Genomic DNA, 17,249 nt, shown 5'->3' with positions numbered 1-17,249 from the left:
AGGCCATCAAAAAACATTGATGTCTCAGATTTTCTAGGTATTAATGGTTATTAAAGCAAAAAATGTTTTTTCCAGTGGGGAAATAAGATTCCATATAAACTAATTTGAAATAAAAGTAGAAAGTAAAACAAAACAAATACATGGCCTCATTAACTATAATGACTTAAAGATACTGTAGAGTTTTCAAATTTGGCTAAATTTATACAGCATGGCACTAATGATGAATTTAGCTTTTTTCATGAGATGTGGCTGCAGCTTGGTCTGAAATCAGACTAATTTGCTTTGAAAAACAAAAGCAGGTGTGCAGGTGGGCTCAGGTGCATCATCTCATTTTCCATCCTCCGTGTCAGGTAACTGAGGGTTTGCTGCTAAGTGGCTCTGAGAGGTGGATGTTTATGGTTGTAATGATTCCTGACTCACTTTAGTCATTGTCCCCTCAGCAGCACAACTATAGATCAGTCATGTAGTGTTGTAATAATTATACTAGGCAGGGCGGTGAATAGTAATCTAGTCCATGGCCGAGCATCTCCACAGGCCTGGTTTGAATGGTTATCACCCACTTCCACACTACTGTCACATGGATTTAAATATCAAATGCAAATTAAAGCAGGAAAAGTTCTCAATGAAAACTGCTCCTCTAACTGATTCACGTTAGTCTCTTTCCCACTCACACTTATCCTGCATTCAGTGTACGTCATCTCTGTTCCATCTGTCCTCCCACTATGTGCTGTCATTCTCCACAGTCCTTCATCTCTTTAACTATAGATATACAGTAGCTCAGGTTAAGACGTGGCATCCTGTACCTGCGGTGAAGAGGATATGAGGGGAGGCACAGAGGGTGCCAACACCACTAGAGGTGAAGCCTCAGCTTCAGCAGAGAAACCGAGGGGGGCATCACTGATATAATCAGCTACAAATTCCACAGCGCTGCAGGGCAGGAAACCATTAAATATATGCACACACATGCACGTGGTACGAACATGTGAATGAGTACACACATACTCGCAGACATCACACAGTCAACATAGTCTATAGGATTGTTCACTGAGTAAGCATTAGATGGTGTTTTTAATATGTTTTCAGTGTGTTAAAAATATAGTTTGAATGAAAAGTATTTACTAGACCTTCGCATATGAAAGACTCGCTTTAACTCAAACAGGAAACAATCACAAGATGTGCAAAAGTGACATAAAAATGATTTGTTAGATGAGGCTGAATCTACTCTTACGATACGTTTACACACATGGGCATTTTTATATACAAAAATATTTCTGTCACCAAGAAAAAGAAAAAAAAATGTCAAGAACATGCCAAAGCAACCCTAAATGTGTGAAACTGTTGGTCAATCAAAAGCCTACAAAAGAACACGGAGCACAATCTAGGGTAAAAAAAAAAAAGGCCCTGAACCCATGTAAACAAGGAAACTATTCACCCGCCAAGGAGATTTTCTAGTTTCAGTGGCCAAAAAAAAAAAAAAAAAAAAGCATTCATGTTTGGACAAAAGGCCAAAGTGTGACTTTTAACAAAATACTCATACATATGTGGGCAGGGCCGGGGTTGTGTTTGCTTGACATCTCTTTATCTAGAAATGAATTCAGGGGGCTTGTCCCTGCAAAGACATCTCGTTTGTTAAATTCTTCCACGGCAGCACGGTTCTCCACCTACTATAATCAGTTCTCCATTCCGAGACACTCCAATACGTAGAGGAACTCAGTTTTTGGTTTCATACCACTTGTCAGACTGTCTTGGATATTGTTGCCCCTCTAAAAATTAAGCATCCTAAGACAAAGCTTGAACCCTGGTTGAACGATGAAACCCGTGCTGCGAGGCGTGAATGTCGTAGGGCTGAGCGGAGATGGAAAAAAGATAACTTACAGGTCTCTTTACAAAGTTTAAGAGAGTGCTGGGCCTTATATCAGCTTACAATAAAAGAAGCAAAGCGGAAACACTTTGCAAACATTATTATGGTGAATTATCAGAAACCACATATATTGTTTAAGTCAATTGAGACTATTTTAAGCTCTCCCTCTGCTCTTAGTTTTGAGCCTTCACTTGAAATGTGTGAAAGGTTTCTGCACTTCTTTATAAACAAGGTAGCCTCGGCTAGGGCGCAGATTATTTTGCCCACATCTGACCCCTCTGATCTTCCAATTTGCTCAGCTGTCTTTCAGCAGTTTGAGTCGGTTACTCTTGCTCAGCTACAGGAGGTGGTGGATCATTTAAAGCCTGTAGGCTCACCTTATGATCCTATCCCTCCCCTTTTTCTGAAAGAAGTTTTTTCTACCATAGGTCCAACTATTTTAACCATTTTAAATAGCAGCCTTACTTCAGGTGTGGTTCCAAAGAATTTCAAAGATGCAATAGTGCAACCACTTCTTAAGAAACCTGGGCTAGATACAAACGCTGTTGAGAACTTTAGACCAATATCTAAGCTGCCCTTTTTATCTAAAGTCTTGGAAAAAATTGTATATGACCAATTGATCTCATACTTGAATGCACAAAACGTTCAGGAGATTTTTCAATCTGGTTTTAAAGCAATGTATAGCACTGAATCAGCACTTTTAAGAATTTTTAATGATATATTTTTATCATGTGATTCTGGTGAAAGTGTCATTCTTATTTTACTCGATTTAACTGCTGCATTTGACACTGTAGACCATGAAATTTTAATCTCACGTTTGGAGCAGTGTGTCGGTATAACAGGTGTGGCTCTGAAATGGTTCAGGTCTTACTTAACAAACCGAACCTTTTCAGTTCGCTTAGGAAACTGTGAGTCCTCCCGAGCTCCGCTGTCTCACGGAGTACCACAGGGTTCCATTCTGGGCCCTATCCTGTTTTCACTTTATTTACTTCCATTGGGCTCAATTTTTAGAAAACGCAGACTCTCTTTTCACTGTTATGCAGATGACTGCCAGATTTATGTTCCTCTTAAAAAGAAAGATGGGTCGTCTGTCAATCGTTTACAAACATGTCTGGAGGACGTCAAGTTGTGGTTGGTGCTAAACTTTCTTTGTTTTAATGATTCTAAGACTGAAGTAATGGTGTTCAGACCTGCCTCCACTGCTGTTCCGTGTGTTGATTTGCAATCCCTGAAATCATTCTATAAACCAGAGATTGTTAATCTGGGTTTTAAAATGGATCCTGAGCTTAAGCTTGAAAGCCAGATCGGGTTGGTTGTAAGGTCTAGTTTTTTTCATCTGAGGCAGCTGGCCAAAATTAAGCACTTTCTTATGAGACAGCAATTTGAAACAGTAATCCACGCTTTTGTAACCGTTCGGCTGGATTACTGTAATTCTCTTTATTTTGGGGTGAGTCGGTCTTCTATTTTTCGACTGCAGTTAGTCCAGAATGCTGCTGCACGCCTTTTAACTGGCACTCGTAGATACGAACATATCACCCCAGTTTTATATTCACTTCATTGGCTGCCCGTGCATTTTAGGATCCATTTTAAGCTGCTTTTATTTGTTTTTAAATGTTTGTCCAATGCTGCCCCTGTGTACCTCTCTGAGCTTCTTCATCCATACATACCTTCATGGTCCCTCAGCTCCTCCTGAGCGTGCCCAGGACTAATCGTAAGCTCAGAGGGGATCGGGTGTTTGCTGTGGCAGCACCAAAATTGTGGAATGAGTTGCCTTTACATGTTAGACAGGCACCTTCCTTATCTGTTTTTAAATCACGTCTTAAAACATATTTATTTACCTTGGCTTTTAGCACAGCAGGACTTGTTGATGTCTCTTAATATGTTTCTTATTAATTATATTATTTTTAATTTTAAGATATTTTATATGCAATTTAAACTGTTTCCTCTCTGTTTTATATTTGTAGCACTTTGGTCAACATTGTTAGATGTAAAGTGCGTTATAAATAAAGATGCTATGCTATGCTATGCTCTATACGAAGTCATTGCCATTAGCTAGTTAGCTTAGCTAATTGCTAAGCTAACTAGATTAGCAAAATGTTAACTGCTGAGTGGTCCAAGTGATGTCAATTTCACCATCAGACAGCTCGACAATCTGTGCGGATGCAGCATGTCTGCCTGTTTAGGGTTTTTTTTTTTTCTTTAACCACAAGAGAATTTACGTTACACGGACTGTGGATCCGCCCCAGACTTCAAAGAAGTACAACAGGAACTCGACCATCTCCAGCTGTCCATGTCTGTGACCACAATGGAGAACAATCGAGCTGTAAATGTGGCACTAAGTGAATTTCGTTGCTTTATGCAGATTGGTTTCCAGTCCTAATATTAAGCTAAGTGACTGTTGTCTGTATAAAAACATGAAAAGCTCGTATAAGTGCAACAGTATTTTTTTTCTAAAATATTTCTTGACTGATTTGCAAGTGTGTGTTTGATGCTATGAATGGAAAAAAAAAGTTCTTCCCTTTAGAGAAAAACATGACAGAGTCACTAGTTGTGAATATACTTTTGCTGAGACTGATGTGAGCTGTAATCCTCAGGCTACTGGCTCTGTAACATTTACTGTATATTTGTTTTATACATTTAAATAGGAGATGTGGTTTCACACTCCTGACCTGAGCTGAATACTGTTTCTAATGACAAACAAAAATAAATAGCGGCCCCGACAAAGCTGAACACTGAATTGGTTTTACTAGTATTGCAGCAGATTTGTCCGCTCTGTCAAAATAAAATTTGGTTCCCGGAGGACTGACATGTCTGTTTACAGAATGATAAATAGACACCTGGTGTGCCACAGAGGCAAGTCTACAAAACAAAGAAGAGAAACTGCAGTTTACAGTACACTAAATCTGTTTCTGCTTTATAGCTTCTCTGACTTTTGAAACCTAGCCACTAATCGTCTGGAGATTGGATTTTGTCCCAACAAAGGTAAGTAAACCAGCTGGAACACCACAACATAGTAATGGTACTATAACATATCAAAACATGTGTGTAGCTATTTTTAATGGTGTTTTTAAAAAGGGTTGTGGTCTTTTATAGGAACTGCAGGCAGATGTGAGTTCTGGATTTTAGAGCACTGGATTGCTGAAGAACAGTATTGGGAGAAAATAAACCTTAAAATTTGGATTTTAAGTTCAACTTCATGGTAATTTAGCAGGTAAGATAAAGGGATCTAAGAGTGTGTATCATCAGCCTTATACTTACTCCCACTCCTTGCGTCGCGCCTGAGGTGTGCTCTGAATCTTATGGGCTTGGTGGGCTTTAACAATGTCTCTCTGCTCAATCAGTCCACCCCGACGTCTCTTGATCACATTAGGACTGACTGCCATATCTCCATCCACCCCAAGCATCCCGACTCCAACATCAAAAGTGGAAACCACATCAAGGGTGAGACCGAGGCGGTTTGGGTGTAAAGGAGGAGCGTGGCCAGACACGTGTGAGAGGTGGAGGGTGTCATAGCTGGTTGAGAGGCTTTCGGGCTCCAGGAGGGAGTGGGATTCAGGATACAGCTTTGACCCTCCACCCAGTCCTGCGCGATGCTTCTGCCAGCTCTCGCAGTCCGCTGGGGATGGGCGGATGATGTGGTGCCGGGGGGTGCTGCTACCACACATTGCCCCCACAGCCAAACCACCCACTGGATAGTCAGGCCCTCCTGGGCTTCTAGCATTGTGGTTCCCTGTCAGAGACTGAGAGCTAACCGAACAGGAGCCCATTTCCAGCATGGTGGGGAAGCGCCTCTGGATCTCAGCATAGTGCTGCAACAGAGAGGAGAAGGAATGCAGGAAAGGAGATGTTAGAGACGTAGAAAATGAACACAGTCATCACTGATATCAAAGACACCATCAAACAGATACTTTGTCTGGGTCTCATATTCAGCTGAAATGGCAGTGGAAACACTAATTACAGATGAAAGCAAATACAAATGTGATTAAAAAGTTTCATTTTTGAATATCTATCCTTATTAGGCTTCTCGTGATATATGAGGACACGACTTGAATGTAGATAGGAAACCTGTAAGCTGAGGTTTGGGAGCTTTTTCCAGTATCAGTAGTCTATCGTTTGGCTACTCAGTATTCTCATACTGTTAACGTCTTCTATTTCCAATATTCATCCACAGTATAAACAGTATAATGTGTTCTGAATAAAACTGTATTATTAAAGCTGAATCTATCACACAATATGAACATTTTTTGTAAAACAAAGACACAAAGGGAGGCTTTGTTTATCCACTGGAAACACAGACACTCGCTGTTTGGGTGGGTGGCAATACAAGTAAAAAAGCCTGAAGACATCCGGCTACTGTATAACTATGCATTTGTTCAGCTAAACTCCTGAGGTAATTTGCCAGTGTCCCAATAGCTCTCAGTGTCCTTAGCTGACTTAAAATATCAGCAATCCTCCAAGTGTCAGAACCAATTAGATAAGCTGTAATAACACAGACTTCAAAACAAATGGTAATATAATGCTGCCAGAGCTGTGTTTAATTGTGCAATTAAGAAGAAAAAAACTGAGAGGGAGAGAATTTTTATCAACCCGTCCTCTCCTGTCATGCTGCACATCTCACTTGTACATCACGCAGCCTCTACGTTACTGCAGCTCACGCTGGAGCTCTCACCATCTCAGTTTGGCAAATGATCGATCGCTGGTTTTACAGCCCCTCTGAGAGGAAAGCTTCTAAATAACTGTGTGTGGTGAAGCTGCTGCTCAGTAAAACGAGCATAGTGTAGCTGATAAGAGGGAAGAGGAACTATGCTGTGTTCAGCCTGCCTCAGTATTCTTACTCATTCATTAGGCTGAGGTCAACACCTGAACATTGCTAGGCCGGCTTGATTTGATGACGACTTCCGCTACGAATCTACACCTCCTTAAGAGGTCCCCACTAACGCCTCCACATATGAAAAGTTGTCACAAACTGAATGAAAATATAGTTACATGAAGTGAAATGTGTCAAAACATACAACAAATTAAGCATTGAACTTTTATCTTTTCCTGAGGCAAGGATGACTGTCTCCACTCAGCAAGAGATAATGGAAGTGGGTCAGCTGCTGTTTGTGTTTGTACAAATGCTGTTTAGCTGCACTGTTACAAAGTCTAACAATATACTCTCTCTCTTACCGTCTTTTAGCTAATTTTATTTTATTTTAAATCCCACTTTACTGCTCCCCTTTGTGTCCCCTTTGGGAAATTTTAGTAAGGGCCAGATGTTTCCCTTTGGAGGAAATTTGTCAGATATCGTCTGCTGTAGCTTGTTTGTCATTATTCCACTTTTAGCTTATATATTAATCAACTTTAAAAGGAAATAAAGTACTGATGTTTACAACTCTATTTGCTGTCCCAAAATTGGTAAATATTAAATTAATCAACCAAAGTGAATGAATCATTAAAAGAAAAACTTGGTTTACATCTTTCTTCTCCAAGGGAATCCAGGTGTGGAGTCTTTGGGACCATGTGTTACCCAAACATTATATATTATAATGATAGATAGATAGATTTTCTTTATTTTGGGGGCACTTTCTAACAGAGAGGCAACTTCTATATGCTAAAAAATTGTTTAGGGATGTTTTTCAGAGTAAAACCATTAAATATTTGGGCGATCGTGGCTCAAGAGTTGGGTGTTCGTCTTGTAATCGGAAGGTTGCCGGTTCGAGCCCCGGCTCGGACAGTCTCGGTCGTTGTGTCCTTGGGCAAGACACTTCACCTGCCGCCTACTGGTGATGGCCAGAGGGGCCGATGGTGCGATATGGCAGCCTCGCTTCTGTCAGTCTGCCCCAGGGCAGCTGTGGCTATAACGGTAGCTGCCTCCACCAGTGTGTGAATGTGAGAGTGAATGAATAGTGGAATTGTAAAGCACTTTGAGGGGTCCCGAAAAGCGCTATATAAATGCAATCCATTATTATAACAGAAATTGTGTGTGTGTGTGGGGGGGGGAGGAGCATCAATTTCATGTCACCTGACATGGCTTATATTATACTGTGCAAAAGTGTTAAGTCTCCTCTCTTTTCTTTACATTTTGCTTGGAAAATTGTGACAAGGAGCAGCGATTTATATTAATGTGCAAACATACATGGAAATACAGTAAATAAGGAAAATAAAAAACAGAGTTTAAAATATTCTAAGGAGCCTGAAAGTCAGTGTTTGGTATGACCACCTTTCTTCTTCAGCATTGCATGAACTCTATGAAAGCAGCCTTCTTGTCTTCAGCAACAGTTCTCCAGGCTTCCTGAAGGACATTCAAAGCTCTTTGAACATTGGCTACCTTTTAAAAATGATCCCATACTGCTTCAGTAATGTTGAGATCCACGTGCTCTGGGGAGGCCAATCCATGTCTCATAGTGTTCCATTGTGTGTTTTCCTATTCAGGTTTGCTGTTACTGCATTGACAGTCTGTTTGGGATCACTGTCATGCTAAAAAAAACCCACTGCCATCAGATACTTTCCAGGTGAGTCAAGACTTTTGCACAGCACTGCATTTTGGTGTGGCAGCAGACCACAAGTCAACACTGTCTGCTGAGGTCAAATGTGGACCAAGGAAAAAAGCAGATGTGACCCACATTTTGGTTAAACAGTCTGCTCTGTGTGTTCTGGCTTCAGCCAGACCAGGGGTGCCCAAGCAATCTGTGGCAGGGAGTTTGTTAATATTGCCAAGCAAACTGAAGAGGCACTTGAGCTCTTCTGTGGAAAACTTGGGCTTCAACAGAGCGGTGGATCTGAACCGAGACTATTTGTTGAACAGGATGAAACCTAGTGCAACTTATTGCAATGCAAAATGCAACAACTCCCGATGATCAAAAGTGCTTTGATCTGGCAACATAATCAAAAGAAGAGTTGATGACATGTCACGTCGAATGTCACGTTACAGTTATAACTACGTAGAATCGGTAACAATGTTCAGTTCTTACACTAACTGTCACGTGCCAGAGCATCTTTAAACCACAATGCTGCCGCTCATCCTCCTCTCTCCGTAAAAACACACACAACAGAAAGGAAGTGCTGTTTCAGAATCAAATCAAATTCCTGGAGGTCTTTATTGATTGGCAAGACCTATCAATTATCAATCAATGCCTTTAGCACACATTAACAGCTTTTCTTTTTAAAGCACACAGTCAGGCATTTTTTTATAGTTTCTGACTCACGGTGCTTGTAACATCTAACATCTTCAATTTTCTGCTCCTTGTGGAGTTAATGATGTATAATAACAAAGCTGGAGCTCTGAAACGGTGAAACTGATGGGAACAAAGTGCTTAATAAATATAAACTGAGCCTTTGACACAAAAAGAAAGAAAACAGAAAGAAAGCAGTTAGTGCAAAGTCATCCCATCTTAGCAAAAGTACATGATGTATATACACAAATATATGAAGTTGCTTATGCATACTATTGCCCATTGTGTAGTTCCTGGTAGGGAGGCCTTAGATATGGCAGGAGAACAACTGTCATTGATCTGCTGGTTACAGAATCCATTTAGCAAATTATGTTTTCAAACTGGCTGAACAGGATTGCCCACACAGCAAGATAATTTATGCAGATGCTCACACTGAGACAATTAGAACTGAGCATGATACTCGATGACGTTTCACAGCAACATTAATAAGAAAATGCAACAACACAAAAACTTGCACTCAGAAAGGCACTGTTTTTGTGGTCGGTCATAATAAAATAAAATCTAAAAACACTTACAAGACATCAAAAAAGTTTTCTTAAAAAGATAAATATACTTTATACTAGAGTGCAAAATAGCAGCTCCCAAAGGGTGAGAGCTATAATTTCACACAGAAATTGATGATGGCAAGAAATATATGACAATAAACATTGACTTTACATTTCCAAAGCACAAAGCTACTTTAAGTCAATCCAGGCCTCATCAGCAAACAGTGAGTGCCTATCTACTGCTCCGTGAGGGAAAGGCCATTTACACCATATTTGTCTATCTGGTTTTTGAGCTACAGGTTATCCAGTTCTAAAGTGACTTTTTTATGGGCGCCAACCATCTGCTTTTACAAGATACAATACAGATACAATGAGATTTTTAAAACATCAATAAAAAATACAGATATGAGTAGGACACCCTAAATAATCCCCTTAGTGCCTTTGCACTCCTCTAAAATAGTTTGAGTTAGATTTAAATGTATTGTACAAAAACTGGAAAAATAAGTCTGTGAAGAGTTACAGGAACAGGCTGATACCACGTTGCATCTATTTCAGGGGTGTCGAACTCCAGGCCTCGAGGCCGGTGTCCTGCAGGTTTTAGAGCTCACCCTGGGTCAACACACCTGAATCAAATGATCAGGTCATTCCCAGGCCTCTGGAGAACTTCAAGAGATGTTGAGGAGGTCATTTAGCCATTTGAATCAGCTGTGATGGATCAAGGACACATCTAAAACCTGCAGGACACCGGCCCTCGAGGCCTGGAGTTCGACACCTGTGATATATTTTAAAGGTATATTTTGATATTGATATACGTTTAATCAATACCCATCAGTGTCTTATTAGGCTGTTAATGGGCTCTTTTTTTTTCTTTTCTTTTTTTTAAAGAAACAAGTAAACTTCCAAGTATCTGCACAGCAGTCATTCATAAATTCAGGAATTCTGAAGACTCGGAGTAGATCCTACGTAAAAAATAAATAAATAAAAATCCCACAGGGCCCACACGATCTGAAATGTTTACTCTAATCAAAAAAGAAAATAAAAAATCTAAATGCTTGTTAAAAAAAAAACACCAAACAACAACACAGGCTGTTGGCTGTTTGTTGTTAATACTACTCATGTAAAGTGATACAGGAAATGTGACCCACGTGTCACTACGACACAAACTTCAAAACAAGAGCAGTAATCACAAATTAACCACCTCCTATTACTAGTTTGAACTGATTTTTTTTATATGAATAAATGCATTAATATGTAGCTGCACAGTAATGAATTTAAACTGAATTTCTGTTATTACTGAGGCCTGTCTGCAGTACCTTCACAGCCCACCAGGGGGAAATGGCTACCCTGGGCTTTCTAAGGTACACAAGTTATTCCACTTTGATTAATTAATTGATTATTAATTCATGTTTTCCCATTGTTGCTTACAGATATTCATAGGAAGAGGCTTTGTGATGTTTGGATAGTTAGCTTAGCTGCTTGAATCCAGTTTTATGTTGATCTAAGCTAATCGGCTGCTCGAGGTAGAGCCAAATGGCTCCTAAAATGTCACCCTGCCATTTACAGCTGTCATAAAAAGTCAGAATGAAGATTAATGACAGAAATAAAATTAAGAGAGAGTCATTTGTTTCCATCCATCAAATTTTCCCTGCTTTTATATCATCAGGGGAAAAAACAAAAAACAGGCTGGACTTCTAAGAAACATTTATGTAAGCCAGCTCTGTAATGTAACCATTATTAGGATCATTATTACAGAAAAATGCCACCAACCCAAAGACAGGCACTGACCACAACGCTTTAGAAAACACCTACACTGCAAGTCATACTTAAACATCAAGGCTCCACTGCACTGTGGCTCCCCCTCACAATTATCAAAACCTTACAGCCAGGGAAGTTGATTGTGTGCTCATATAATTCTTCAGATTAGCTTTTAAAAGGTGGTCGTCGACTGGCTGTACTCAGTCAGCTTTCACTCCCATAATCAGAATTTTTTCATGAACAGCTAATGTGTTGTTCACAGCCTTTGATGACTTCTCGGTCGCTTAGCGTCAGATTAAAAAAAAGAAAAAAAAAGTTAGTTTTCACTAAAACTGAATGAAATTGTTACAGGGGCCAAACAGTTTTTACGGTCTTTGCTGGAAAGCCAGGTGTTTCCAGGTTCATAATGAGGAGTGAAGGAGAGGCTGAGGCAGGCGAGAAGCCTTCTCACACCTGCTGCCCCCATTAGCCGACACAACTGCCTCATTGCACCTCATATTTCACCATATCCTTCCACCCAGCCGGAGTGTCAGCCTGGTAAGCGGCCAAACCAAACATGCTTCAGGAAGCGTTATGTCATCCGAAACTAATGGGCAGTATGTTTGAGGGAAAAATCAGTGGCAACACTTCAGCCAGCTGAAAATAACCATCTTGTTGGTAGTTGAGGTTCAGGATATTCAGCGTCAGTGTTGAGAAAGCTTAAGGGAAGCATTGAGAGTACAAAAGGGGAATGAGATTAAATAAAACTACAACGCCTGAGGAAAACTCCACAAGGAGATAAAAGCCACCAGCAGTGGCCCCAGTTGGCAATAATATTTCACGTGCAAACAAAACATTTTATTGGATTTATACAAGAACAACAAAAACCAGCTGAAATTTGCAGAGACGGACAAATTCTGACACTTAAATGCTGTATGAGCTGGAGAAAAGTGCACACTGTGAAAGTACTGCGTCAGAAGTCTAATTTCCTCAGTCTCAGCTAGCCCCTGACTTTGAACAGCTGCTCTATCTGAAATACAGTCACTGCATATTATTGCACTAAATTATACTGAGTGCATTCGGCAGTGCCAACATTTACATATTAGATTTACAGCTTTCGGTAACACGCTGTGGTACAGTTAGTGAGCCCTTAGAAGCAGCAAAACATGCAAACGTTAAGTGTGACAGGCAGAATATTGTCCGCCTTTAAAACTTATGAAACTAATGCACAGTTTCCAGCTGAGGCCACAATAACAGAGGAGGCCAGATAATATGTAAACGAGATAAACTTTTTCCACTGTGCTTTGCCAACTCAACTCACACCCACAGAAATGTCCCTCTGCCTCTATTGTTGTCTCTGCATCATTAATTCAGCTCCTCTGTATTTGGGAAAAAAATGAAAGATATGTAATGATGGGTTTTTCTTTTTTGTTTTTGTCATGCAGCGCCTTCTGTGGACTTATTGGAAATAAAATCCATTACCGTCTGGTCCTTTCTGGTCTTTTTTGCTCTGGTGTTGACCAGGTCCTGCACGTATTCCCTTTTGTTTCATGTGCTGTCTGCGCCGTTATGTTTGTCATTCAGCATGCAGCTTGCACACTTTCCATTCAGATGCCTCCATTTAATATTTACTACTCCGAGTCTGCACGGTGCTCTACTTGCCATTTATTTCATGCATCCATTGAGTTTAATTGTATTTTTATTCCACGTTTCTTTGCTTCATTCTACCAATATGATGTGTTATTCTGCAATAGTCATGGCCCGGTTTTCCTGCAGGGTTCATTAAAGTTTCATGTTTTCATTCTGTAAGACCTCGGTTAGAATAGATCAAATTGTGGGAAACCAGAGTCAGGGACATTTGACAGGACCCAGGGTAACTGTATTTGTGGATCAGTTTCACTATTATTCTTTAGATTAGACTCTTGATATGCACACAGACTCTGAAAGTAAATAATATTCTTTTAGATCATGTTTTATGTCTTTTACTGAAGCCACATATTCCACAGCACAGAGCCATTAGAAGATGAAAAGATGCTTCTCAGAGGGATCCTATTGCTATCATGACCTTCTAGCAAAGACCATTATGCAATAGTGACCCTTTAGATCAGTAATGATCACTAATAGGAACACTTCACACTTATGCTCTAATCACTGGAAGGTTCAGAGGCTTCAGGGAGCAGAGCAAAGGCTGGAATATTAGAATCTAAAAAACCTGCCAACTTTATTTAATAATGTATTTATGAATTAATGAAGCAACAAACGATCACAAGAGGAAATATCCATCTTTCATGATGTTTCGATGCAGAGAGGTCAAGAAAGATTACACTTCTTTGTCATCTATGTCTGTGAGGGACCACCGTGAGAAACCCCAGAGCCCCAGGTCTTATAAAATCACTGAAAGCTATAAACATAGCGCCTCACCGTTACAGGTAAATCATATTTTACAGCTTGCAGCAGGAAGCGTAAGGAGCGAAAGAAGTCGCTGCTTTTGGTATAAACAAATGAATCTGCAGTGTCGCTGGTTTACAGTTGCACACTAGATAAAAAGCTTTGATGGAATTTACTCTGAAATGTTTTGGAAATCATTTTAAAGGTTTGCATCCCATAATCTGCCCTTTTATTAGGAACAGTCTGCTGCACAATATCGCTGTGCGCACAATTGTCCACAAAGAGCACATGGCACTAACACTGCTGACATTTAGCCTCTGCAAAATGTATCCACAAGAAGAAGATGTGCAGCCATTCTAAACAAAAATATAAACTAAACGTGGAAAAATCTGCGTCCCTCGGATTCATAACCAAGCTGCAACACTCTGAACATTGGGATGAAATTAAATCAATACAGTTCATGGATTTATTGCCAGAAACACTTATTTCTCTCTGCTGGAGAAAATGGGACTCACTACTGGAAACTGGTCACATTTGGGCATATCTGAATGAAAAGTACATCGGCTTTATGTTAGTGCTCTGCCACGCCGGTTTATCAGAGTGAAGAACCACATTAGTGTATGTACTACAAACAGGACCCAAAGATGGTGCACGAGTGGTTCAAAGTATGAACACAAAGCGAGCAGTGTCTGAAAAAACGAATCAATTTTGAGTCGCCAGCCTCTGGACCAGGGACAGTCTGAAGCCTCAAATCATAGTTTTATTTTTCCTGTTTCGAGCTGTTCTTTTGTCCAAGGTGAACTGATGTGTTATCAGGCAGTATCTTAGATTTAATTCCATCCAATCATTCCTTGCTCAGAATTTTATAGCCGGCTAAGAGTCTTGTTCTTTTTTTTTTTTCAGTACACTTGATTAGAGACATTCTTCACTTGCGTATGTATTTGCCATTCGTTTTCATTTCGCTGTATTTAAAGAGGTAAAATCCTAGTCTAGAGATTAAAAATTCATTACGGTTAGAGACCCGCCTACGAGGGCAGAATTAACAGCAACCTTTCTCTGGTTACGCTGTTCTTTAAAATAATAATATAAAAAAAATACTTAAGATGAATCACAGGAAATGTGAAGCAGGTGGTACAATACACACACAGCTCGTCTTGCAAAATGGGTTCAAGAGGTTTCATTAGGTTCAGTTTGGTGCTGATCACAGGCACTAATTTATACACCAAGAAAACCAATTTACACCCCCTAGTAGAGCGGTGTTATTCAATCAGGACAATCAGAGCTGTTGACAAGAAAGGATTAAAGGAAATTGACAAGTGTCATGATGAAACAATTTAGGAAGACAGTTGAAAGAATTGATTTAAGCAATGGCTTGTCTGAATAAAATAATTTGATCAGTTGTAATTAAAGGTTATGACCTTGCCTGCTGAAGTACTGGGCAGCAATGGGAGAAATAACTGGCACTGGCTCACGACAAAGACATCTTTCAAGTGAAGAAGATGGCACAGTGTTAGCAGCTTGTCATTTAAAATGCATACACTGATTATTCAGGTTGCCTCTTCCTCCACTGTGAAACTCCAGTTACATTAGAAAACAGACTGATGGGATTAGTTTATCTGACTGTACTGCAACAGGTCTCAACACGGGTTCTTCTTTCAAGACGATGATGACAAACTTACATCCCCAAAGTCTCAAGTCAAAGAAACGTATGGCAGCGAAAGGAGTGATTGAGGAAAGTAAATTACATTTTAGAAGGTAAAACCTCAGGAACAACATGCCAGACACACTTTCTTCCTGTTCACTGCAGCAAATGTGTTCTCGATTTTCTCTACTTTAATTAATTCCTCCTCCTTGAGGTAATGATGGCTGTTTTCCCACAGCCTCTGAGACTGAGCGAGAGAGAGTCTCTTTCCTAGAATTTTTTTTATCATTATCTGGTATAGGTCCACTAAATTATTAGCAGGACCTGGCTAAAGCCTGCTTCCACATGGTCCTAATACTGACAACTACTCTGGCACTCTGAATTGAATCTTGTTGCATCCCTGTGACTCTAATGACTCACTCCACTGTCCTGTCAATCTGTTACACTGGTAAAAGCCACAGTGAAGAGTGATTGGGGCGCTGTAATGGTCTTAGCACGCTGCTAATTGGATAACGTTGTTGAATGATATGTATGCAATCATGGCAAAGGGAGTGGACTTGAAAAAAAGCTTCCTGCCAAAAAAGAAATATAGAAAAGAAAAAGACATACAGCATATCACGTTCATGTAATATATAACACAAAAATATTTTTAAAGTTAATTTATGTTGAATTGTAGTATATACTTTAATTAGCCGAGATCCAATCAGCAAATGAATTCTACTTTCAAGTCACATCACATAACACCTTCACAATCCACGATTTGTCTGCTATTAATCAGCATCAGTGAATACTGATAAGATATTCCTCATTTGGGATTTCTGCACCCTTTCTTTTTGGTTTTCACAAACATAACATCTGCCAGCAAAAGGTTTAGGCTACAAGCTGAATGCAGTCGCGAAACTGCTTCCCCCCCCCCCCTCACTTAACACCTGTTTGACGAGGAAAAACGCCGGATTCCTTACCTACAAAGAAACAACTCCTTTCCATTTCGTTCACCTTTCAAGACAAAATGAAAATGTAGCAGCAGACACGACCACGTCCGACGTACTATCCTGCCTGCCCGGAGAAAGAGAGAAAGAGAGAGAGACCGTGTCAGGTTATTTGCCGAGAGGGTATCCGGGGAAATGGAGCAGCTGCCAGCTGCAAATCTTTACTGAAAATACTAAATATTCCATATGTTAATTAAAGCCTTTAGACAATTTGTTTACTTCAATAAGAAAATGTACTCGTAATCTGTTATTAAGCACGGCTGCTTACTTGTTGCTTTCCGTTTTGTCTAACAAGCAGCCATAACCTGGAAACCTGAATTTCTACCTTCATGGCAATCTCTGCTGCACAGTTTTTTATATTTATGACTCACCTATTAACACCGGGAACAGATCATCAAACTATTCTGTCCAGTTTTCTCTGCGCACTTCATTTGTTGTCATAGAGACCAATCGCCAAGTCTGAGTGGCCTACAATAAAAATCAATCGAGGGGGGAAAGTGAATTAAATGAGCTGAACGTAAGGTAAGTGGGCTGAGGTAACTTCTTGAATAAGTGGAGCATTCACGGTGACGCCATGCAACCAGCAGTTTATATCTGTGTGTAATACACAATCGAGCCGCAAGGGGGCAGTAATCGCACATATGTTGAGCGTTATCCTTCTTGCCGTGCTGTGCGGCTTGACTAGCTGTTCAGGAAGCTTTGAAATATTCATGGGTGTAGCCTATATGCCAAGATTGAAGCCTCAGGGAGTACCTGGTCTTTTCAATACATCTATTGTCACACTTGTGCAAACAGGCGAATCAACACAATAAAACTGAGTGCTTGAGGTTAGTTTCGCAGGATGTAATCCGACGTAAGATAAGATAAGATAAGATAAGACAACCTTTATTAGTCCCACGCGTGGGAAATTTGTTACAAATTACAAAAACTTTCAAA

At 40.1% G+C, this 17,249-nt stretch overlaps 1 protein-coding gene across 1 annotated transcript in view; it reads right to left on the bottom strand.

The window, feature by feature from the left end:
• Window positions 1–16,861, bottom strand: part of cacna1ea (calcium channel, voltage-dependent, R type, alpha 1E subunit a) — a 116,959-nt gene extending 100,098 nt beyond the window's left edge. The window contains exons 1-3 of the mRNA XM_086282292.1: window positions 16,685–16,861; window positions 16,287–16,380; window positions 5,120–5,670 (exon numbers count right to left, since the gene is read on the bottom strand). Coding sequence (XP_086138418.1) covers window positions 5,120–5,637 — 518 coding nt within the window. The 5' untranslated portion in view covers window positions 5,638–5,670; window positions 16,287–16,380; window positions 16,685–16,861. The remainder of the gene's footprint in view (window positions 1–5,119; window positions 5,671–16,286; window positions 16,381–16,684) is intronic.
• Between the last annotated feature and the right edge of the window lie 388 nt (window positions 16,862–17,249).

This window comes from Aulonocara sp. 'chitande type north' Nkhata Bay, linkage group LG23 (assembly GCF_057382095.1).
Source record: "Aulonocara sp. 'chitande type north' Nkhata Bay isolate Kocher_YH1m ecotype deep benthic linkage group LG23, A_spYH_male_GT1.1, whole genome shotgun sequence".
NCBI classification, from domain to species: Eukaryota; Metazoa; Chordata; class Actinopteri; order Cichliformes; family Cichlidae; genus Aulonocara; species Aulonocara sp. 'chitande type north' Nkhata Bay.
Note: the sequence above shows the minus strand (reverse complement) of the source record. Positions and strands in the feature narration are given on the sequence as shown.